The following is a 26,429-nucleotide window of genomic DNA, read 5'->3' on the forward strand; positions in this document are numbered from 1 at the left end:
CCAGTCAGGCTCTTGGTGCGACAGCAGCGCCACCACATTACAACTCTGTGTCCCTAAAATGGCTCCCAAAGGTGGAAGAGCTCCCTGCCTCAGACATGTCACACACGTGCACAATCACACCACAGACACTCCAGGGCTCATAGGGGACAGACCCACAGTAAAATCTGTCAGAGGGACACAGAAAGGAATTGCCAGTCCACAACTCAGCGCCTAAAGAAAAAATCCCTGTGTCGTGTACTTTGTACACAGATACTTTCCGCGCTATATATATTTCCACTAATAGGTTATACTACCACAATATACACTCCCCCCCCCCTTTTTGCACCCTGATACTAGAATCAGAAGTTGAGAGGAGGATCAGCGTTTCTTCCAGTGACGTGCGGTGAGGTCAGTGGCTGGTGAGGCACAACAGCCATAATGTCCACTGAATCCTGCCAATGACCCCTACCGCCGCCGAGCCAATGCCCACTTCTGCCTCTGAGCCGCTGCCCGCTGCCACCGCCAATGGCTTACAAACTCGCCCACCATCAACTGACCTAGCCCTCCGCCACTAATTTGCATCTCAGTCCGATACCGCCAATGCCCGCTGCCTGCCTGCTCATCATACTTGTGATATATTGTACATTTTTATAGAAAAAAAAATTAGTGTTTGGGACTGGGAAGGGAGTGGGAGGAGGACATGAATGCAATTTTGTGGTCCAGGGCTTCCATTAACTTAATGGAAAAGGGTCTGAATGGGTTACAAAATGTAAAAAAAAAATGTGTGAGGTCCCCCCTCCTAAGTATAACCATCCTTGGGCTCTTTGAGCCGGTCCTGGTTGTTTAAATACTGGGAAAAAATTGCACAGGGGTTCCTCGTATTTAGACAACCAGCACAGGGGTCTCTGTCCGGTCCTGGTTCCAAAAATACGGGGGACAAAAGATGTAGGGGTCCCCCGTATATTTAAAACCAGCACCGGGCTCCACTAGCCAGGGACATAATGCCACAGCTGGGGGACACATTTATGTAGGTCCCTGTGCCCGTGGCATTACCCCCCCAACTAGTCTCCCCTGGCCAGGGTTCCCTGGAGGAGTGGGACCCCTTAAATCAAGGGGTCCCCTCCCTCCAGGCACCTAAGGTCCAGGGGTGAAGCCTGAGGCTGTCCCCAGCACCCCTGGGCTGTGGGTGCCGGGCTGATAGCCATAAGTGTGTAAAAAAAAAAAAAAATTGTTTTTCGTTGCGGAACTACAAGGCCCAGCAAGCCTCCCCCGCTTGCTGGTACTTGGGGAACCTCAAGTACCAGCATGCAGGAATATAAATGGCCCACTGGTACCTGTAGCTCTACAAGAAAAAAGACCCAGATAAAAACTCAAAACACACACCGTGAAAGTACAAATTTATTAAAACACACTAAAGGGGGTACTCACGGAGCGATCGCTGCTTAAAATTTAGATTTTAAGCAGTGATCTCTCGGTGTGTACCCCTCACAACGATAGCGATGCACAGCCCCGCGCATCGCTATCGCTGGTGCTAGATCTATAAACACACACAGATCACAGGTGAGGATGGTTACCTTTAGTAGCCATTCAAACCCGTTTGTGTCAACTTGTGTGCATGTTATCGGGCCAAAATCTCCAGGGTATGTAAACTTTTGATCAGGGTCATTTAGGTAGTTTCTGTTGTCATTATGGGGGTAATTCTGAGTTGATCGCAGCAGCAAGATTGTTAGCAATTGGGCAAAACCATATGCACTGCAGGGGGGGGCAGATATAACATGTGCAGAGAGAGTTAGATTTGGGTGGAGTATTTTGTTTCTGTGCAGGGTAAATACTGGATGCTTTATTTTTACACTGCAATTTAGATTTCAGTTTGAATACACCCCACCCAAATCTAACTCTCTCTATAAATGTTTTATCTAACCCCCCTGCAGTGCACATGGGCCCTCATTCCGAGTTGTTCGCTCGCTAGCTGCTTTTAGCAGCATTGCACACGCTAGGCCGCCGCCCTCTGGGAGTGTATCTTAGCTTAGCAGAAGTGCGAAAGAAAGATTAGCAGAATTGCGATTAAATAATTCTTAGCAGTTTCTGAGTAACTCGAGACTTACTCCTACACTGCGATCAGCTCAGCACGTTTTATTCCTAGTTTGACGTCACAAACACGCCCTGCGTTCGGCCGGCCACTCCCCGTTTCTCCAGACACTCTTGCATTTTATCCTGGCATGCCTGCGTTTTTCCGCACACTCCCAGAAAACGATCAGTTTCCGCCCAGAAACACCCACTTCCTGTCAATCACACTCCGATCACTTCAATGATGAAAATTCTTCGTTCGGAATTGAGTAAATCTACTAAGTTTTGTGCTAAAAATACTTAGCGCATGCACGCTGCGTACCATGCGCATGCGCATTTTTGCCTTAATCGCTCCATTGCGAAAATCGGAATGACCCCCAAGGTTTTGCCCAACTGCTAAAAAATCTGCTGCTGCGATCAACTCAGAATTAGGCCCTATGATTTAAAAAGAGTAAACACAGTTGTTTGACAATAAATGGCTTCACCCAACCACTAACTATGCGTGAAAGAAAAGTTTGTGAGTTATCATTCATATTCTCTGACAAATGGCCAGAAAATCACAAATTCTGCTTGGGTATGTAAACATATGAGCACAACTGTACATCCCACGCCGGTCACGTCCACTTGTCCATGCAGAATCCAATAGGGGTACCTATAAAAATAAAAATGATACTTACAAACGAAGTAATCCACAGGAGGGGGTAAGAAGAGAGAGAGAGAGAGAGAGAGAAAATGAATGAATATTATGCACTCACTGAGGCGGGAGGACGTTGGAGCACAGACAGGTGAGAGTGCTGCTGCTGGCTGTGGGGATTGAGCAGGCGGCCACCGCACACAGGCGCTGCGCTGGAGGAGGAACGAGGGGGGGGATTCCTACCCAGCCGCGCACACAGGTGCTGCGCCGGAGGAGGAATGAGGGGGAAAGGGGGGGATTCCTACCCGGCCACCAAACTCAGTCTCAGGAGGCACACAGGCGCCGCCACTTACGCCTCCAGCGCCGCCTGTGGGTGATTGGACAGTGGATCCAGCACTGGATCCGTTGGGCCAATCACATCTGGGGGACTGACAGGGGCGTGCATTCATCGGGGCTAAATGCCTGCCCCTGTCATTGAGGCACCAGTATAGGTTCCGCTTCCCCATGCATGTTCAATGGGCTTTCACAGCCCATTGCTTCGCCCTGCCCCCTGCCTGCCCCCCGCTGCCCGGACTTTTAGTGTTAGCAGTGGGAGGCACCTCTCCTGCTGACTCCCAGCCTCACATGCAGCCACACACACAGGGGGGAAATGATTAGAATAATAAAAGAAGATATTTATCACAGAATCGGTGCTATAAATATCTTCTTTTTATTGTTTTAATCATTATGACAGGGGAGGCACTGCCTCCCCTGCCTCCTCTGACTGCACGTCCCTGGTTTCTTCCCCTGCTTTTTGCTGGAAGAAAATGGCACTGAGCAGTGTGCTGGCTGCCTGAGGAAGAAGCCCAGCCACCTGCAATGGCGCGTTTTTCCTCAGCTATTGAACTAGATATTTATACTGGTGGGGGTGTAGGACTGTGCCACAGCATTATATGCCACCTTTTGCCAGTGAGAGTAGGTTTCACTGTGTTATGGATACCATGTTCGCGCAGCGTTCCCGCTCACTGCGCGGTACCTTAAACCATCACGATGACTGGAGATCCCTCTCCGCAGACCTCCGGTAATACTACTCACCAGTCTTCTGACTTCTGGCTCTGTTAGGGGGGTGACGGCATGCTGTGGGAGTGAGCGCATAGCCGCAGCTAGTGTTCAGTACCCTTCAGGAGCTAATGGTGTCCTGTCAGCAGAAGCAGAGCCATGAAACTTTTTAGGAAGTTGGTTCCTACTTCTTCCCCCTAAGTCCCACGAAGCAGGGAGACTGTTGCCAGCAGCCTCCCTGAAAATAAAAAACCTAACATAAAGTCTTTTAGTGAAACTCAGTAGAGCTCCACTAGGGTGCGACCAGTCTGCTGGGGCACATTTTCTAAACTGAGGTCTGGAGGAGGGGCATAGAGGGAGGAGCCAGTTCACACTCTGAAAAAGTCTTAAAGTGCCCATGGCTCCTGCAGCACCGTCTATACCCCCATGGTACTGAAGTGGACCCCAGCATCCTCTAGGACGTATGAGAAATTGTACAAAACCTGCAAGAGGGAACTGTCACAATTGACCAACAAACATACAGTACATTGAGGCAATCATTTCCAAGTACAGAATGACAGATGCAAAACCAGTAAGTACTCCCATTGATAAAAGTGGTAGATTGATGTATGCAAGCATTGGGACACGTCCTGACATCACACATGCAGTGAGTCGGGCAAGACAATTCACAAATTCACAAGTAATCCTGGGAGACAACACTGGATTGCAGTAAAGAGAATACTAAGGTACCTCAAAGGTACAAGTTTACTAAAGCTGAAATTTACAAGATCATCAGATACTAGCTTAAAAGTATTCTGTGACGCCGAATGGGGATCAGATGAGGATGATAGACGTTCTTATACTGGATACCTGTTTGCACTGGCAGGCGCAGCCATAAGCTTGGCAAGTAGGAAACAACCCACAGTTGCTCTTTCTACAACTGAGGCAGAGTACACGGCGCTCACAAAAATTTCAAAAGAAGCGCTTTGAATAAAACAGACTTTATGTGAATTAGCTCTTCCTTACCACAGATCATCAACATAAAGTGTGATAACAAGGGAGCAATTGATCTTTCTTGTAGCACAAAGCATCATGGACGGTCTAAGCGTAATGCTATAAGACATAATTTCATTCGTGAGTCGTTAGAAAACAAATCTGTCAATGTGGAATATGTTGCAAGTTAAGAAAATATTGCTGACATGTTGACAAAAGGACTGCCATCACACTAGCTACTTGCATTCCTGATGGAATGTGGACTAGAATATAGTTAATGTTGATTTAGTCTTACTGGTTTTTCTTCATGTTATGTTTTCGGTTACAGGAGTGACTTTATTGATTTGTTTGATACAATGTCATGTTCTTTAAACTAGTGACCGGAGACAGTCTTAAGCAAGTGGGAGTGTTGGGGTATGGTGCGCTGTACCTGTCTCCTTCTGTGTACCAGTATATGGGTGCATCCCCTAGTGTTAGACCTCTAGTGCCAGGAATCACTCAGAGGCAGAGTTATATGATGTAGTTTCCTGTTCCTCCATCTCAGGGAGAGTGAGGAGAGTGTGACAGAGACTGAGAGACAGAGTCCCGGTACAAGTGTGCAGAGCTGAGACTGGGAGCAGAGCTTAGCTACAGAGACTCAGTGTTCCAGTGCATGCATCATGTTATCTTCTCTACAGCTGGGAGACAGACTGCACGGCTGTGCAGTCCTCCATGCTTTACCACCACAGACATCTCCTGATAAGTACCACTACCTAATGCTTTTAGCTTGTGTGATATATGGGCTCCTGATTACAGCTATCAGTGTTACATCTGAGTCACCTGTGTACTCTAAATAAACCTGCATTACTGTTTAAGCCACTAAGTGTGTGGACTGACCTCAATGCACCAGATAGCCCTGTACACTCTGCCAGCATATACAATGTGTGCTATGCGATCAGGACTAAGAGGTATGCGATTTGAACTACATGCGATTTGAACTACACCCAATTTTTACTACACTACAATATGTAATGTGTGTGATGTAGTACAAAAATACCTGACTGCAAATACTGTTATGCCTTGCGATATTGACTACGCGGGAGAGCACATCACATCGCAAGGAAAAATAAACACGGTATGATTTGAACTAGACACGATGCGATTTGAACTTAAAAGATCAAATCGCACATGATAATTGCACCGTGTGTGGGCACCATGAGTATGTATTTGTGTTATTTTAAGCCAAAAACACCTGTAAACACCTGCAATGTTAAAAATACCCCCATATACCTGTCCCACATCTTGTAACCCATTATTCTGCACTTTACAGAATTTCACCCCAAAAATAATATGTAGTTATTGGCCAAATTAGGATAATTTAATAATTCTAACCACCTAATTAAACATTAGGGAGTGTGTCCCAATGCTTCTGGAACAAGTTCCCAAAGTTTTACCTTAATATAGGGACTTTCAAATCTTTGCACCTGCTCAGGGGTACTCTAATAATAATAATTTGCAACAATTTGCATTAATTATAGCACGTTAACTGCCACAACTAATTGAATAGCCTGAAATTCACCTATCGCAAAAAAGCAAAACAAAAAAAACAACCTTTACATGCTAAAACAGGTCATTGCTGCTAATTGAATTTCCCCCTTAAACCATAAATCTGAAAATTAGAGGCTATGGGGGACATTTATCAATGCTTGGAGCCAGATAAAGTGGAGAGGGATAAAGTAGCAACCAATAAACTTCTGTCATTTTACAGGCTGTGTTTGAAAAAAAAAGAAAAAAAAAAAGCTGATTGGTTGGCATCTCTCTCCAAGCTTTGCTAAATATCACCACCTATTTACTGAAAATCTCTTTCAATTTTTTTTTTAATGACTTGTAGATACTTGAGTGTGTTTCTCCTATGTGTTCATAGGTGAATGCAGCTGCCACGATGGGTACTCTCCAGATCCAAATCACCCACACCTGTGTGCACGCAGCGACTGGGGACAGAGCCAAGGGTAAGTTCTCTCAGCATATTTAGACTGAATCAGTTTATCAGGAATTTGGTAGTAAGAACAAATAGATCATCACATTATAGATAGCTATCAAGTGGTAACTGTATAACCTGTGCAGTGTTCTTGTCCTAAAACAGATTTATATTTATTTACTACTATTCATATACAGTACTGAAGCTCCAGAAATTTAAAAATATTTTTCTTGTTCTGGTAGGTCAGAACCTTGTAGCTCAAAAGTGTTCCCAGATGCTTAAATGTACGATTAATAGTTTATAATCTTTCCATATGAAACAAAATAATAGCGGGACTCAAAAATAAAAATATTTTATTTAATGACTAGTTAAATAATTAATATTAACTTAATGCACTTTACTATTGCTGTGTACTGTAATACTGAATTGTGTTTTTTAATAATTACATTTTGAATATTTTATAATAATATTATAATGTTTAATAATTAAATTCATAGATAAAATATAGTAAAATAAAAATGTGTCATTAAATAATCTGTATATATATATATATATATATACAAAAGGCAAAAAAAAAAGGAGATTGACTCACTAGTTGACTCATCACAAAATATCTTAAACCACAAGGCCTACAATCTTGAAACTTGGCAGGTAGCTTCTCCTTATGTCCCAGGTGCTTGCTAAGAACCGGTTTACAAAAGTCACTGTCCATCCACGGAAATCGGCAAAAATTTATGTATGTATGTATGTATGTATGTATGTATGTATGTATGTATGTATGTGTGTGTGTGTGTATATATATATATATATATATATACATATATATATATATATATATAATCCAGCAGTTTTGACCGGCACGCCATAAAACAGTAACAGATAGTACCTGGGTGCCCCCTCCGAACCTCTAGGGCACAATGTACATCAACACAATTTTTGAGAGGCACTCCTCGGCTTTGTAAATAATTTCCACAGCTACAACTGCATGCTTTTGTAGCTGTGGAAATTATTTACAAAGCCGAGGAGTGACTCTCAAAAATTGTGTTGCTGTGTATATATATATATATATATATATATATATATATATATTCCAGCATAACTCCGGAATGCCTGCAGCATTTTACACAAAACTAGGTACACATATGACTTACAACCTGGGAACAAACACTGTTGGGCTAACACAAGCCTAGCACCCCTGGGGGGAAGGTGGTGACAGCAGCACAGAATATATCAGGAGACAGCATAACTCCAGGATGCCTGCAGCAATTTATACCAAACTTGGTACACATATGATTTACAATCTGGGAGCAAACACTGTGGGGGTAAGACACCCCTAGCACCCCTAGAGGGGTGACAGCAGCACATAGTATATCAGGAGACAGCATAACTCTGGAATGCCTGGACCAATTTACACCAAACTTGGTACACCTATCACTTACAATCTGGGAACAAACACTGTGGGGGGAGACACCCATAGCACCCCTAGGGGTGAGTCAGCAGCACAGAGTATTTCTGGAGACGGCATAACTCTGGAATGCCTTGAGCAATTTACAACAAACTTGGTACACATATGACTTACAATCTGGGAACAAACACTGTGAGGGTAAGATACCCCTAGCACCCCTAGGGGTGGGACAAGAGCACAGAGTATATCAAAAGACAGCATAACTTCTGAATGCCTTTACCAATTTACACCACACTTGGTACACATATGACTTACAATCTGGGAACAAACACTGAGGGGGTAAGACACCCCTAGCACCCCTAGGGGTGAGGAAGCAGTGCAGAGTATTTCAGTCGACAGCATTACTCTGGAATGCTTGGAGCAATTTACACCAATGAAATGATTGTTTTATTTACAGTTTCTTATATAGCGCATCACATTATGCATCTCCTGATATACTCTGTGCTGCTGGGGGACCCGGCTACTTCCACTAAATAACTTTCAGTGTGTGGGTTCGTGCTACCTCCATTCCCCTCCTCACATCATGTCACTGACACTGTCACATGCAGCCCTGTCATCACTGACATATCATTCATGTCCTGATATAGTCTTTGCTGCTGGCACACCCCTAGGGGTGCTAGGGGTGTCTTCCCCCCACAGTGTTTGTTCCCAGATTGTAAGTCATAGGTGTACCAAGTTTGGTGAAAATTGCTGCAGGCATTCCGGAGTTATGCTGTGTCCTGATATACTTTGTGCTACTGTCCCCTCTAAGGGTGCTAGGGGTGTCTTACCCCCACAGTGTTTGTTCCCAAATTGTAAGTCATAAGTGTACCAAGTTTGGTGTAAATTGCTGCAGGAATTACGGAGTTATGCTGTCTCCTGATATACTCTGTGCTGCTGTCCCCTCTTCTAGGGGTGCTATGGGTGTGTTACCCCCACAGTGTTTGTTCCCAGATTGTAAGTCATATCTGTACCAAGTTTGGTGTAAATTGCTGCAGGAATTCCGGAGTTATGCTGTCTCCTTATATACTCTTTGCTGCTGTCCCCTCTTCTAGGGGTGCTAGGGGTGTGTTACCCCCACAGTGTTTGTTCCCAGATTGTAAATCATAGGTGTACCAAGTTTGGTGAAAATTGCTGCAGGCATTCCGGAGTTATGCTGTGTCCTGATATACTTTGTGCTACTGTCCCCCTCTAAGGGTGCTAGGGGTTTCTTACCCCCACAGTGTTTGTTCCCAAATTGTAAGTCATAAGTGTACCAAGTTTGGTGTAAATTGCTGCAGGAATTACGGAGTTATGCTGTCTCCTGATATACTCTGTGCTGCTGTCCCCTCTTCTAGGGGTGCTATGGGTGTGTTACCCCCACAGTGTTTGTTCCCAGATTGTAAGTCATATCTGTACCAAGTTTGGTGTAAATTGCTGCAGGCATTCCGGAGTTATGCTGGAACATATATATATATATATATATATATATATACACATACATACATACATACATACATACATACATACATACATACATACACACATCCATTTTTGGCGATTTCCGTGGATGGACAGTGACATTTTTAAAACCGGTTCTTAGCAAGCACCTGGGACTTAGGGCCTAATTCTGAGTTGATCGCAGCATCAAATTTGTTAGCAGTTGGGCAAAACCATGTGCACTGCAGGGAGGGCAGATATAACGTGCAGGGAGAATTAGATTTGGGTGTGGCATGTTCAAAGTGAAATCTAAAATGCAGTGTAAAAATAAAGCAGCCAGTATTTACCCTGCACAGAAACAAAATAACCCACCCAAATCTAACTCTCTCTGCAAATGTTATATCTGCCCCCCCCTGCAGTGCACATGGTTTTGCCCAACTGCTAACAAATTTGATGCTGCGATCAACTCAGAATTAGGCCCTTAAGGAGAATCTACCTGCCAAGTTTCAAGATTGTAGGCCTTGTGGTTTAAGAGATTTTGTGATGAGTCAATCAGTGAGTTTTGCCTTTTCTTTATATAGATTATTTACTTGCATTTGTCTACTAAGCCAGGGTTTATCCAAACTCACTTTGCGCAAATGGTGCAATTAAATTGATTGAGGTACTAAGTCACCCTCTCTTAAGCATGGATATCCTTAAAACCTGGACTGTTTGGGTGTGTTGAGGACCGAGTTTGGGAACTACTGTACTAAGATATTGCTACTGCATTCAATCTGTACATGTTTCTAATCCTACTTTGTGCCTTTTGATGCTGTACTCTGTTGACTGATTGTAATGACCTTGCTTGTCAGCCTACAATTACCAGATTGCCTCCCTGCTATTGATATTGGATAGTAGTTATAGTTTTTCTCAAAGTCCATGAGCAAGGAAAGAGTGATGTACACTTTGTTCTAAGATAAAAGGTGGCTGATAAGGTGAAAACACTGACTAGATGGAATATTGCTGATAATTGAAAGTACAAACAGACATTGAAACTGCTTAAGTTACCTACCCTATACTTTAGTTAAATATTTTAACTACAGGTGTGTCCTCACACACTTTTGCCAGACATGGCTTCATGACATGGCGCTGCCGCAATGTGTAAGCACACTTCTGCAAATGCCACAGTTAAACACAGCTAATTAGAACAGGTTGCGGGAGCATAGCTCCCCGCTACTGATTCCTAATAAGTGCCGCTGGCTACCCCTGTAATGTTGTGCAGTGGGGGCACTGCTACCCCACTGTCTGCGGCCGCAATATCACGCTATGGTACGCATTACAGAGAATAGGAAGCTGTGATGTAAAGATATGTGAGGACACAAATGTAATCAGCTGTTCACATACTAACTTTGAGCTGAATAGAAGAAAGAGATCTTTCACCAGATTATTAATAATAAATAATCTCACAAAAATGTTGTGGGTTATTGTCCGCCTGGAATGTAATTCAGTGTTGGTGGAGCTCCTAGAAATAGAGGGATAGATGTATTATGTGGTGATATGGGGGAGAAGTGGTTTCAGTGTACGTTATGTGTGCTGATACTGCTTCTCCCTCATGTATGAATGCTGCGGTATGTGTCATTATTGGCTCTGCTATCTTTAAGTGCAGGGCAATGTGTGGGGCAATGCAAAAATGGTCAGTAGCACTGACAGTTCCAACACCTGCAGCTATCGATTTTGACAGCTGCAGGTGTCGTTGCTCCTTTCACAGCCACTGTAATTGCTGCTGCGGATTCCAGGCGGCATGTGAGGTCTCGCCATGGTTGCAAGATCTGATGCATACCCACTGGAGCCGGCATGGAGTGGGACAGCGCATCAGCACTACGTTGATGCACTGTGGGGGTCTGAAAGGCATCACCGGAGGGAGAAATTTTAACTCCCCCTTCCAGCAGCCGAGATGTTAATAAATCTCGGCACTACTGCTTCCTGCTTTGCCTCAATAAAAAGAGCAAAGCAGGAAGAGCTATAGCAGCCAGCATGATCTGAGCCGCTATAGTACATTTACCCCAGGATACAGTGTACTCAGAGGAAAAAAACCTAAGTTAGCAGTGGCTAATCAAGAAAGTAATTCCTTTTTAGGGCACTCTTAAAAATGATCAATGAAATGTAATGATTGTAACATTAAAACTTCATCATTTGCCATACTATATAAATCTAAAAAAAAAACCATAACAGACACAATTTGTCCTGGAGAAAATATAGCAGACAGAGTAAGTCTGATGGTGAAAATATCTAAGTCCTAGTATTCTGACACTTACAGTATATAATGGTATCAGTAATTGGAGAGACAACAGAGACAGAGTAATAACATAATTTAAGGATACTAATATCTGAAATTAGCCATAAATAATCACTGATGGATATCCCTTCAGGGGGTGTGCACTTGCTACCCAAAATAAACAAATAATAACATATGGGATGCGGTTGCCATCAGGCGCTCGAGATGCCGGCAGTCAGATTCCCGGAATCTCGATATCACTCTAAATGCCGGCATCCTGATCACTAATTATGTCAGGGAGAGTTAGGGTGAGACTGCAGGGGGAGGAAAAGTTTAGGTTGCAGGGATGGAGGGCTAGCACTTAAAAGAGGGGGTTAGGCACTAAGGGGATTTTATATTTATTTACTACTATTCAATTATTGCTCTGATCAGAGCCATGGCAGACATATTTCAGCTTGCAGCCCCCAAAGGTGGCGAGCTGAAATGTGCGAAAAGTTGGCTGTTTAGGCACCCAAACAGCACTTTTTCCCATCATGCCCATTAGTTTAGTCAGGTTGGGCATGATAAGCACAATAATTAAAGGGGCGCAAAAAACAATTAAATTGCCAAGAGTGATGTTTAACGGGTTCATGTGTGACATCCCGAAAGGAACGTGTGGCTGTCGGTAAGGTTCTCCTAATAGACGCAAGTCACGTAATGAGGTTGAAAAGAACTTGGTTTATTAACTAGCAATTCTTTTGGACCTAGCAAAGGTGCAAATACATAGACCCTCTGTATAGACTATATGTTAACACACTTAATATCAGATTTGAACAATAGGCATTCACAGAATTATCAGACAATTTCCAGTCAACAGTGCATTGCAATGTATTAAAGACCACGGGTGAACTCTCTAACCTTAGGCTAAACTCCTAAGTCATCTATAATAAATTGCCCAGGAATAAACAGGCAACGGGGTTAATGGCAAGTACAAGCAATTGATAACAGAAAAGAAAAATGCGTTAGTAATTAAGCATATTACTCTTACTCTTCCAGGGGAACAATTACAACTGGGTCAGAGTGAGGGCTTATTCCCCGTAAAAGTTATATGAGGCAGCTTGGCAGTTCTCTTACGGGCAGGGCTGTACATACACTCTGTTAATTAGAAAATCCGGGTGGTATTCATGTGACCGCCGGTCAGCTGACCGACAGTCACATGACCTCCTCCACGAGCCCGACGGCTCACTATCCCGTTGGTCGGCATGCCGACCAACAGGGACTATTTCCACTCGTGGGTGTCCACGACACCAATAGAGTGGGAATAGAACCCGTGGCGACCGCAGGTCGCCACCGAGCCCACAAGGGGCTTGCTGCACTCGCCCCTCCCCGCCGGGATCCCGGCGTCGGTAAGCTGACCGGCGGTCAGGAGACCGCCGGTCACCAGTACTACACCCAAAAATCCTGCAGCTAAGTCAACAGCCTCTGAGCACGGGATTACATGCAACTTTTTAGCTAAATGGCAGAGCTGCTGCTTACTAGGAGCTGTCACTAAAATGGGTGTGAAACTGCCAGATATGACTACCCTGAGTGTGGTGCTGTTCAATGTAAGTGGGAGGGGAGTTCAATCTCACCACCTCCCGGGTTACAGCGCCACCCTCTTCTGCCTCCTGAGTGGATGCGCCGGCCCTCCGTCCACCTTCTGGGTGGGTGGCGTCAGCTCCTCCGCCTACCGCTGCTCGACGGAAGCTCTGGGAGGACCAGTGAATCAGCAGTCAGATGGGGACCCAGCGCAGATTGCTAAAGCTGGGTTAGATCCCGGGCACCGGCTACCGCTGTGCTTCTCAATGACCTGCTCACAGGATTCTCGACCGGGGAAACCGCTCTGCCTCCTCTCCCTCTCTCCAGCCTCAGACTTCCCGCAACTGTCTCTAACTCCCTCTAACTGCCGCCGCCCGCACTGGCTCCCGCAGCTCGCGCTAGACCCAGCAACTTGTACACTGCTACCCATTAAATGCACCGTGGCCTGCAGCAGCTCAGCCAATTTACATAACATATACATTTACGGGTACTACACATGTATTAAAAAACATTAAAGACGATGCATTCTAAAGTATAAATTAGTCTGTACATAATGTACTAATGGCCTTGCCAGCACAAATACTGATTGTTGGTTGCAGCACACATTACCAAATAACCAGTACTTACTCTGCTAGGTTGTCACACAGTCATAGTTACTAAAGATATAATTTATAGGATTTACATACACACAAACTTTTAATCTCTTTAGGGATAGTGGCTCATATTTTATAAAAGCAAACATTTATGCATACTTTTAAATGCATTTTGTTTTACTTTTTAAACAATATTTTTAACGTGCCATTTTTTTTAAACCACGGTTATAGGGAAAAAATATATAAAGTCTATTGCAAAATTAAAAATAATTATGTGTAACATATTATTTTGTCCATAAAGAGGTTAAAAATTTAACAGTTGACACTGATTTAGGTTGTTACAGTTAAAAGAGGACATTTTTTGGTACTCACCAGGAAGAGGTGAGGATACTAGATGGTCTATGTCCACTACTTGCGCTCCTGGAAGCACCTCCAGAGGAATCACCTGTTTAACTCCTCCTCAAAGGTGGTGTAGTGGACCAGTGCTTGACATGCTTCCCCAGCCCTGCAACCCTCGAGGCACTTTTCTGCCTTCTCATGTTAGAGGTCCTACTTGATGTCACCAACCATTTTCTTGATGTTTTTGATGTCCCGCCGGCAGGAGCTGACCGCGTTCTCTGCATCCTGGACTGACCACCACATCGCCTTCTTTCTGGATGCTGTGGTCTGGAAATACACTGCTCAAAAAAATAAAGGGAACACTTAAACAACACAATGTAACTCCAAGTCAATCACACTTCTGTGAAATCAAACTGTCAACTTAGGAAGCAACACTGATTGACAATCAATTTCACATGCTGTGGTGCAAATGGAATAGACAACAGGTGGAAATTATAGGCAATTAGCAAGACACTCCCAATAAAGGAGTTGTTCTGCAGGTGGTGACCACAGACCACTTCTCCGCTCCTATGCTTTCTGGCTGATGTTTTGGTCACTTTTGAAGGCTGGCGGTGCTTTCACTCTAGTGGTAGCATGAGACGGAGTCTACAACCCACACAAGTGGCTCAGGTAGTGCAGCTCATCCAGGATGGCACATCAATGCGAGCTGTGGCAAGAAGGTTTGCTGTGTCTGTCAGCGTAGTGTCCAGAACATGGAGGAGCTACCAGGAGACAGGCCAGTACATCAGGAGACGTGGAGGAGGCCGTAGGAGGGCAACAACCCAGCAGCAGGACCGCTACCTCCGCCTTTGTGCAAGGAGGAACAGAGCCCTGCAAAATGACCTCCAGCAAGCCATAAATATGCATGTGTCTACTCAAACAATCAGAAACAGACTCCATGAGGGTGGTATGAGGGCCCGACGTCCATAGGTGGGGGTTGTGCTTACAACCCAACACCGTGCAGGTCGTTTGGCATTTGCCAGAGAACACCAAGATTGGAAAATTCGCCACTGGCGCCCTGTGCTCTTCACAGATGAAAGCAGGTTCTCACTGAGCACATGTAACAGACGTGACAGAGTCTGGAGACGCCAAGGAGAACGTTCTGCTGCCTGCAACATCCTCCAGCATGACCGGTTTGGCAGTGGGTCAGTAATGGTATGGGGTGGCATTTCTTTGGGGGGCCGCACATCCCCCCATGTGCTCGCCAGAGGTAGCCTGACTGACATTAGGTACCGAGATGAGATCCTCAGACCCCTTGTGAGACCATATGCTGGTGCGGTTGGCCCTGGGTTCCTACTAATGCAAGACAATGCTAGACCTCATGTGGCTGAAGTGTGTCAGCAGTTCCTGCAAGATGAAGGCATTGATGCTATGGACTGGCCCGCCCGTTCCCCAGACATGAATCCAATTGAGCACATCTGGGACATCATGTCTCGCTCCATCCACCAACCACAGACTGTCCAGGAGTTAGCAGATGCTTTAGTCCAGGTCTGGGAGGAGATCCCTCAGGAGACCATCCGCCACCTCATCAGGGGCATGTCCAGGCGTTGTAGGGAGGTCATACAGGCACGTGGAGGCCACACACACTACTGAGCCTCATTTTGACTTGTTTTAAGGACATTACATCAAAGTTGGATCAGCCTGTAGTGTGTTTTTCCACCTTAATTTTGAGTGTGACTCCAAATCCAGACCTCCATGGGTTAATAAATTTGATTTTCATTGATCATTTTTGTGTGATTTTGTTGTCAGCACATTCAACTATATAAAGAACAAAGTATTTAATAAGAATATTTCATTCATTTAGATCTAGGATGTGTTGTTTAAGTGTTCCCTTTATTTTTTTGAGCAGTGTATATGGAAATGCCTGCACCATGGATGGACCAGGGCACAGTTCTCATTATATGAGAATCGGACATTGTGCCCTGTCCTCGTCTTGCCTGGTGCAGGAGCCTCCTCTTCCTCCTTCTCACTCTCCTCCACATCACTCTCCTTCACCTCCTGCAACTCCTGCTGCTCACTCTCTTCCTTCTCACTGACAGGCTCGGACTGCTGCTGAGGCATCATATCCCCTTCCTCCTCCTCCACCCTCTACTAACTCTTCTGGAAGTCATGCTGCTCAAAATAACACAACAAAGAACATAACTGTCTCTCTCCCTGAAATCTCTCCTCTCCGCCCCAAAATGCCTCACTACCTATCAAAGGAGAAAATGGAGGATCAGGGATTTATATAGGGTGTGTGATGAATAAATCTGCAGACTTTTGGGGCCTAACGGGTGACTTTCTTCTAAACGTTGCAACTCACAATAGTGAAACTTCAATTCCAGTTGGTCCAAGAAACTCGGCTGTTTCCTGATGTGTATTCTCGGGAGAAGTCGCATGAGAATTACATTTGTGTCTGAAAACATGGACCTTATTACATTGATAGAGTTGCCGAAAAAAGTTGCACATTTTAATGTCTGAGATTGTGCATCTTTTTCCCGCACACCAAACTTGGACGCTATTACATATGGCCCTGGGCATCTTTATCAATTTTGTATTTTTGTGTGTGATTGGAACTTATATCAGTATAACTGCCACAGTTTATATCACATCAGCTGGACATGAAAGCTTCATACTTGAATTGTATATTTCTGCAGATTCATATAGTTCTTCATACCGTAGTGCTGCTACATAGAGAGTTCAACATCTCACTAATTTAGACACACTTTTATGACCGATTACTGTTTATAGCAAATAATAGCAGTAATTATGTCTGTTTAGAAAGAAGACACTTTTGTTTATTGTATCACACATGTAGATCTTAGTACTGAAGTGTAGAAGTCAGTGCTTCTTTCTTATAAAAAAGATTATGCAATTACACAATATCAATTTAAAAGCGCAGTTCACATCAGCTCATAATTAGAGCATCATATTCATTGTGCATGCAGGAATGGTTATGCTTTCAAAAGATATAAGGAAAATAAAGTGCAACACTACAACCCCTGGTCCCTTCTACTGTCTGCTGTCATGTGTGGAGAAGACAGCAGACGCTTGCAATGAAGGTGTGCAGTGCAAGGGAAAAGATGTGCTGCAGGAAATGGCAACTGAAAGGAGAGGAAATGATATCTATTGTGGATCAGTGAGGTCACTGTTGCCAGCAGGTGGCACTTCCTCAGTAAGGAGACCCCCCCAGGAGTGGACAGAACGATCGTTTCAACAATGTGGGCTTGATCGACTGTTGGCCTTTTGGTACAGATTTGCACACTTACTACAATGGTCTATAGGTGTGATGTAATCATCTAATGTTTCTTCTTTACATGGAGATACAATCAACGCTTTCACTTACTATAAGCAGTAACCTGTTATATAAGTGTGCAAACCCTAGTCAGCCTGGAGTGGCATTCTCTGTATAGCAGCTTGCTAACACTGGGTACAATCTTTATGGGTTGGGTCTGATATGTTGGCGGTCGGGACACCAGCGGTGAGAATACCAACCGCGGCATCCCGATTGTGAGAATCCCGACAGGTGCTCGGTAAGTATACTTACCTTTTCCTAATGACAACCTAACCCTCCCTTACCACAGCCTAAACCTATTCCTCCCCCCTGCAGCCTAACCCTCCCTGGTGGTGCCTAAACCTAACGCCCCTTGCTTCAGCCTAAACCGACCCCTCCCTCTCCTGCAACCTAACCCTAACCTTCCCCGGGGGTGCCTAAACCTAACCCTCCCTTTCTGCAGCCTAAACCTACTCCTCCCTCTCCTGCAGCCTAACCCTAACCTTCCCCGGGGGTGCCTAAACCTAACCCTCCCTTTCTGCAGCCTAAACGTACTCCTCCCTCTCCTGCAGCCTAACCCTAACCTTCCCCGGGGGTGCCTAAACCTAGCCCTCCCTTTCTGCAGCCTAAACATACTCCTCCCTCTCCTGCAGCCTAACCCTAACCTTCCCCGGGGGTTACCTAAACCTAACCCTCCCTTTCTGCAGCCTAAACCTACTCCTCCCTCTCCTGCAGCCTAACCCTAACCTTCCCCGGGGGTTACCTAAACCTAACCCTCCCTTTCTGCAGCCAAAACCTACTCCTCCATCTCCTGCAGCCTAACCCTAACCTTCCCCGGGGGTTACCTAAACCTAACCCTCCCTTTCTGCAGCCTAAACCTACTCCTCCCTCTCCTGCAGCCTAACCCTAACCTTCCCCGGGGGTTACCTAAACCTAACCCTCCCTTTCTGCAGCCTAAACCTACCCCTCCCTCTCCTGCAGCCTAACCCTAACCTTCCCCGGGGGTTACCTAAACCTAACCCTCCCTTTCTGCAGCCTAAACCTACTCCTCCATCTCCTGCAGCCTAACCCTAACCTTCCCCGGGGGTTACCTAAACCTAACCCTCCCTTTCTGCAGCCTAAACCTACTCCTCCCTCTCCTGCAGCCTAACCCTAACCTTCCCCGGGGGTTACCTAAACCTAGCCCTCCCTTTCTGCAGCCTAAACCTACTCCTCCCTCTCCTGCAGCCTAACCCTAACCTTCCCCGGGGGTTACCTAAACCTAACCCTCCCTTTCTGCAGCCTAAACCTACTCCTCTCTCTCCTGCAGCCTAACCCTAACCTTCCCCGGGGGTGCCTAAACCTAGCCCTCCCTTTCTGCAGCCTAAACCTACTCCTCCCTCTCCTGCAGCCTAACCCTAACCTTCCCCGGGGGTTACCTAAACCTAACCCTCCCTTTCTGCAGCCTAAACCTACTCCTCCCTCTCCTGCTGCCTAACCCTAACCTTCCCCGGGGGTGCCTAAACCTAACCCTCCCTTTCTGCAGCCTAAACCTACCCCTCCCTCTCCTGCAGCCTAACCCTAACCTTCCCCGGGGGTGCCTAAACCTAACCCCCCTTTCCTACAGCCTAACCCTAACCGCCCGCCCCCCCAGGCTAAACCTACTCCCCCCTTGGCTTATCTCTCTGGCAGTGTGGCAAACACTTGTTCGGGATCCCAACATTTGGGATTCCGGCACTAGGATTGTGATCCTAGTCGGGATGCCGGCGCCTATCTTTATATGCACCAATTAGGCAAGCTACGAGTTGATCAATCTGTTACACCCATGGTTAACTCATCTGCCATAGATCCACAATACAGTACCTTGCTGATCTCCTTCAGAGGAGCACACATCCTATTACATGTTTAACACCTCAATCAGTAGCAATAAGGCTTTGTACCATATTTAGTTGCATGTATGCTACTACATGTTTATTTTGGGTAATGTCAGTGCACAGCCCCAGGAGAGATATTCATCAGTGATTATCTGTGGATAATTTCAGTATCTTTAAATTAGGTTATTACTCTGTCTCTGTTGTCTCTCCAATTACTGATACCATTATATACTGTAGGTGTCAGAATACTAGGACTTCAATATTTTCACCATCAGACTTACTTTGTCTGCTATATTTTCACCAGGACAAATTGTGTCTGTTATGTTTTTTTTTTTTAGATTTACAGGGTATGACAAATGATGACTAAGTCTATGACACCCTGTTATTTTAATGAATGTGAAATAAAGCATAAGGTTTAATGTTACAATTATTACATTTAACTGATCCTTTTTAAGAGTGCCCCAAAAAGGAACTACTTTCTTGATAAGCCACTGCTAATTTATTTCTTTTTTCTCTGAGTAAACATGCTAACTTTATATGAGACTAGATGTTAATCAAGAGAGACCACACTGGTTATAAAAAACAAACAAATTTAGTGTGAATGCGTACTGTTAAGTAATTCAGAAGTGCATGAGAAAAGCATAACGATATTGATAGGATAATGAGGAACACCATTAAAAGCACACTGATATAATCATCATAATAATAATCATCATCTTTCTTGCTTCTATTAGCGACATATCACTAAATACAAGCCCCAACCACTTGCCGTATTCACATTCAGCTGATTCACAGCAATATATAAATCCAGTTAACCTCATAAATATCACATCACATGTCTCCCATCACGCTCCAAATCACTAAAGTGTGTGGAATGCATATCCTGTTTGTAACAAATTGAAATCCATCCATTATCTCTTAATTTCTAACAACCTCAACCTGCTAGCTATAACAGAAACATGACTCGCACAATCAGACACAGCCTCCCCTGCAGCACTGTCACATGGTGGTCTTCTCTTCACACACACACCTCCAGGCCTGGTAACAGTAATGGAGGTGGAGTTGGAATATTACTGTCCCAATTTTTCACATGCTCAGTTCTACCACAGGTTCCATCACTCATATGAAGTACATTCTATCAGAATTTTCACTCCTTTCTCTCTGCATTTTGCAGTTATCTATCGCCCACTTGGGAACCCAAACTATTTCTGGAAGATTTTTCTGCCTGGCTCCCTGAATTCCTGTCTTCTGACATCCCCACCATCATCATGGGTGATATCAGTATCTCAATTGATATTCAACTCTCTCTTCATACCTTCAAACTACTAACTCTAACATCCTTTTTATGACTCTCCAGTGGACTGGCTCCACCACTCATCAGGAGGGCCGTGATCTTGTATTAACCAGACTACAGATGTGGCCTCTTAGATCTTTGCTCATGCGCTACAGGTCGCGTTACACATTATGCATGGGTGCTGTGTGACTCAATAGCGCTAAGCGACTTTTTTCACATTTTTTCTGCGAAAAATGCATCTTAGATGCAATGTAATGCAATAGGATGCACAAGCAGCTTCTGCTGATTAAAATGATATGCAGCATGCCTATATTCTCTGTGGGACTGCGACTGTATTTGCATACAAAATGTTATGCTTAAGTGTTTTCCTGGAAAACACTGTAACGTGGCATTTTGGATGCAGATACAGTCGCAATTACACACAGAATATAGACATGCCATATGTTATTTTAATCAGCAGAAGCTGCTTGTACATCCTATTATATTAGATTGCATCTAAGATGCATTTTTACACAAAAAAAAACACAGAAAGGACACTCAGCGCTACTGAGTACTGCCACATCATGGCATGGCTTGAAGGGCTGTTTAGTGTGACTGCAGCAAGAAAGTAAGTGAACACATCTATATGTTTGGTTTCTGTATTCACTAACCCTTCTTTCCCTCTCTCAGATCACAATCTGATCACATGCATGCTCTCCTCTATTACTTCAAACTTAATGTCACTGGAGTCCTCCAATCCTCTTCAAGGCCAAAGAAATATTAATACAATTTAATTTCTGCAGCGGTGTACACTGGTATTCCACAGGGAATAACATCGGAGTGTAGAGTTGGATCTTGATCCGAGGCACCAACAGGCTAAAGCTTTGACTGTTCCCAGGATGCACTGCACTGCCTCCTCTATAGCCCTGCCTCCAAGCACTGGAGCTCAGTTTGTAAGTTGGTGCCTGCAGTGCAGGCAGCTAACAGGTGGGGCTGCGCTAGGCAGCCCTGAAAAGAGCCTTTTAGAAAACTTCAAGGGCTGCAGCACTTTCTATGTCTTTATGACATGCTGTGCTGTGGCTCCATCACCTCCCTCAGCGGTGCTGCATACTCCCGCGGCCTGGTTCCCGGGTACTTGCAGTGGAGACACACCGGTTTTCAGGCACACCACCGCTGTCACTCTCCAGGATCGCGTGGCTGCACTAACGGGAGGATGTAAGAGGGTCCCTCAGGTGGGACCCGCCAATAAATCGTGATCCGGTCGCGGTCCCAGGAGATGGACCGCGCTGCTGGCGTGGACACTATGTTGCACAGGGACCCCACTATATTCTCCAGGTCAATGAGCACAGGTCGGATTTACTAAAATCCATTTATAAAAGGCTCCACAGTACCCGGTGGTGAAGTCTAGCAGAGGGGATAAGGCGCTGACCTGTAGCCCCTCCCCCAACTCCGGGCACCATTTACTGCTTGTGTTCCTGCCCTGGAGCTGCAGTTCTCTCTCCCTCACTACCTGAATGAGATTTTGGCACCATTACATAGCTGGGCTGATCTCCGCGACTGCTGGGCACTGTCTCCTCTGTAAATCCGCCTGTATCTTCAGCGCTGTGCAATTACAGACACTTAAGTATTCTACATGTAATTTTATACAGTGTTAGTTTAGAACAAGTGTACTGCTATCTGAATATTTAGCACAAGTATTCTGTGATATACAGTCAGTGTGTACTGTGCATTGTTATAGCTGTATACATACATACTTATATGTAATTTACTAGTCCAGTGCAGTTGTATTGTTTATATGTTATAATTCCTGCATTGTACCTGTGAATGAGGGTGCCTATAGCTGTGCAGATTCCTTTCTTGTGTATCACACGCTTTGCTATCACTATATTCTGTACCCTGGGAAACTAAGTGCGTCAGGGTCTCATATGCTATATAGTGCTACACAGGGTATACTGTTTGTATTTCTCACTGTGTTTTTCAGTCACCTCACACTGCTTAAATCCTCTGTTTGTGCTCTGTGTTTATTGTCACAAAACACAGGGGATTATTTGCTGTTTTTTGTGTTTGTCTGGCTATATTGTACTATCACGCCCTAAAGCTACATCCCATACAATGTCTGCTACATTGGGTGGTACATCCACAGACTCTCCTGCATCATGGAATGCCGTTATCACGGATTCACCAGTGGGGGATGTGTTAGCTGCTGGTTCAGGCGCTGGGTGTCATAGATCTCCCAGTCCGCATGCGGCACCTGTGGCCAATCATGACACACTTTGGGCAGCATATTCAAATATGCTGACTACACTTGTAACACTTGTGGGGCCTCCCGTGCCATTACAGCCACATATTGTCCTTGTAATCAATCCGCCACGGGCGGATACTCTGTCTACCCAGTTACAGCAATTAAATCAGACTTTGGTTAGACAAAAGTCCACCCATGCCCCTCTGGGGCGAAGGGGTCCCCTAAAAGGGCCATTTCTTCCTCACAATCCACTAATATTTTGGATAATTCTTCCGATGAGGATGGGGAATACACTGATCTGTCAGACACTGATACAGTTGCTTCTGATGAGGAATCTACAACCCAGGTTGATGTTCCTGACCTTGTGGAGGCTTTCAAGCTGATTCTCCAGATTGATGATGACATTGAGCCTCCAATTACGAAGAAACTGGATAAGTTTGAGCGTCAGAAGGTTGCTAAAGTAGTTTTACCACATTCTGACCTTTTAATTGACATGTCAGGAATCCTGGTCATCTCCAGGAAAGAAATGTTCCCTGTCTAAAAAGATGGTAGCTCGTTATCCTATCCCTGCAGAGTTGAGTAACAAGTGGGAAACTCCACCACCAGTGGACTCTCATGTCGCCCGTCTTGTGGTGTCATCTACTATGCCTGTCACCACTGTCACCTCACTGAAGGAACCGACAGTGTGGAGGGATGCCTGAAGTCTATTTACACTCTTACCAGTTCTGTACATAGACCCACTATGGCTGCCTCTTGGGTGTGAAAAGGGAATTGAAGCATGGGTTCAGGCAATTGAGGATGAGCTACCTCAGTATTTTCCTGACACTGCCAGACAATATCTGTCGTATATTACCACAGCCTCTCACTATATTCAGGAGGCGGCTTCTGATGCAGGGGTCATGGCGGCCAAGGCTTCTACTACGTCTATCCTTGCTCGCCGGATTCTGTGGTTGAGGTTCTGGAAAGTGGACCTGGACTCTAAAAAGACCTTGGAGGTGCTTCCTTTCACCAGAGACATACTATTTGGGGAGGCTCTGAACAAGGTTGTGACTGACTTGGCGACGGCTGAGACTGCGTTCCTCCCAAGTACTAATCCTTCTGCTCAGAAGGCTAAGAGAACAGCTTTTCATTCCTTTCGACCTCCAAGTAAAGCAAAAGGTCAGGCGTACCCGAGACAGGCTCGTACTTCCAAAACCACTAAGCCCAAATGTAAACAATCCGTCAGCCTGCTTTTAAACAAGACAATCCTGCTGCAAGATGGGGCAGGCCTCCCTCTGGGGGACCCCAGGGTGGGAGGCCGACTTCAGCAGTTTGCCCAGGCCTGGTTAAAGACCACTTTAGACACCTGGGTGCGGGAAGTTGTCTCTCACGGGTACGCAATCTCTCTCAAAAGACGTCCCCCTCGCCAGCTCTGTTCAACGGTTATCCCTTTGGATCCTTTGAAAGCGCAAGCTCTACACCTCATTGTACAATCCCTCCTGCCGCTACCTCTGTCCCAGAGAGTCAGGGGATACTATTCGACTCTGTTTCTAGTTCCGAAACCAAATGGGTCTTTCCGGCCTATCCTCAACCTCAAATCATTGAACAAGTTTGTAAGAGTGTCCAAATTCCGTATGGAAACCCTGCGCTCTATTGTGCTGGCCATAGAACCCGAGAACTTTATGGTATCCCTGGACATACAGGATGCTTACCTGCACATACTTATTGCCATTTCGCATCAGCAATATCTGCGGTTTGCTATTGGCAACCTTCATTTTCAATTCCAGGCTCTGCCATTTGGACTGGCCACGGCACCTCAGATTTTTACCAATGTATTGGCCATTATGAAGGCTTTCCTCCGTCATCAGGGAATCAGGATTCTGTCGTATCTGGACGACTTGCTGATTCTGGCAAACTCCCAAGATGTCCTCCTCAGTCAACTGGAGATGTCGGACCAATTCCTTCAAGCCCACGGGTGGCTCATCAATTGGAAAAAGTCCTCGCTGGTCCCTGCTCGGAGCATGGTGCACCTGGGGGCTTCTGGAATAGCGGGCAGTGTTCAATGCGTTGACACTGGCCCTACGTCTGGTACAGAACAGGCCTGTTCAAGTACAATCAGACAACGACACCATGGTGGTATACATAAATCATCAAGGCGGTACTCGAAGCAACATTGCAATTGTGGAAGTGTCAAAAATCCTACACTGGGCGGAACACCATCTGCCAGCCATATCGGCAGTGTTCATTCTGGTAGTCCTCAACTGGGAAATGGACTTCCTTAGTCGTCAGGATGTGCACGCCGGAGAGTGGAGTCTTCATCCCAAAGTCTTTCAACTCCTAATGAACAGGAGGGGCCTACCAGATGTAGACCTGATTGCATCTCAACACAATCAGAAGGTTCCGGTATTCAGAGCAAGTACTAGGGATCCTCATGCAGCATTCGTGGATGCATTGGCAATTCCATGGAACTTTCGGCTGCCATACGTGTATCTTCCAGTGTCACTTCTGCCCAGGGTAATACGGAAGTTCAAGCAAGAAGGAGGAATACTACTTCTAGTTGCTCCAGCGTGGCTCAGACGGCATTGGTTCTGAGACCTGCAGGGTCTATCGATCGATCATCCTCTTCTACTTCCTCAATGCCCAGAACTCCTCGTTCAGGGCCCTTGTGTCTACCCAAACCTGGCCAGACTGGCTTTGACGGCATGGCTCTTGAAGCATCACTCCTGAGAGCAAAAGGATTCTCTCTGAGGCGGTAGTTTAAATTATGTTGAAAGTCCTTAAACCAGCTTTGGCTTGGATTTATCATAGGGTCTGGAATTCTTACTTCACATGGAGTGCTGCTAAGAATCATGATGCATATACTTTCAAAACTTCCAGACTTTTGGCTTTTCTACAACAAGGCCTAGACTTGGGCCTTCGTCTGGCCTCCCTCAAGGTTTATATCTCTGACTTGTTGGTGTGGTTTCATAGAAAAATTGTGTCTCTTCCTGATGTTCACACTTTCACTCAGGGAGTTCTATGGATTCAGCCTCCCTATGTCCCTCCCGTGGTTCATGGGATCTGTCTGTCATCTTAAATGCCCTGCAAGAGTCTCCATTTGAACCTCTTGAGTCTGTGGACCTTAAATGCCTTACGCTTAAGGTCGTGTTTTCGTTGGCTATTGCCTCTGTTAAGAGGGCCTCGGACTTAGGCGCTTTGGTGGTCATTCCGAGTTGATCGCTCGCTAGAAGTTTTTAGCAGTCGTGCAAACGCTATGCCGCCACCCACTGAGAGTGTATTTAGCTTAGCAGAAGTTCGAACGAAAGGTTCGCAGAGAGGCTACAATTTTTTTTGTGCAGTAGCTCTAAACCTACTCAGCGCTTGTGATCACTTCAGACTGTTCAGGTCCTGTTTTGACGTCACAAACATGCCCTGCGTTCGCCCAGCCATGCCAGCGTTTTTCCTGGCACGCCTGCGTTTTTCCGAACACTCCCTGAAAACGGTCAGTTGACACCCAGAAACACCCTCTTCCTGTCAATAACTCTGCGGCCAGCAGTG

General features: G+C 45.4%; 1 protein-coding gene across 1 annotated transcript in view; it reads left to right on the plus strand.

Annotated features, from left to right (window-relative positions):
• The window catches only part of ASTN2 (astrotactin 2), a 1,124,462-nt gene that overhangs the window by 685,902 nt on the left and 412,131 nt on the right, over nucleotides 1-26,429 (plus strand). Inside the window, exon 7 of the mRNA XM_063936906.1 lies at nucleotides 6,594-6,678. Coding sequence (XP_063792976.1) covers nucleotides 6,594-6,678 — 85 coding nt within the window. The remainder of the gene's footprint in view (nucleotides 1-6,593; nucleotides 6,679-26,429) is intronic.

Source organism: Pseudophryne corroboree, chromosome 8 (assembly GCF_028390025.1).
Source record: "Pseudophryne corroboree isolate aPseCor3 chromosome 8, aPseCor3.hap2, whole genome shotgun sequence".
NCBI classification, from domain to species: Eukaryota; Metazoa; Chordata; class Amphibia; order Anura; family Myobatrachidae; genus Pseudophryne; species Pseudophryne corroboree.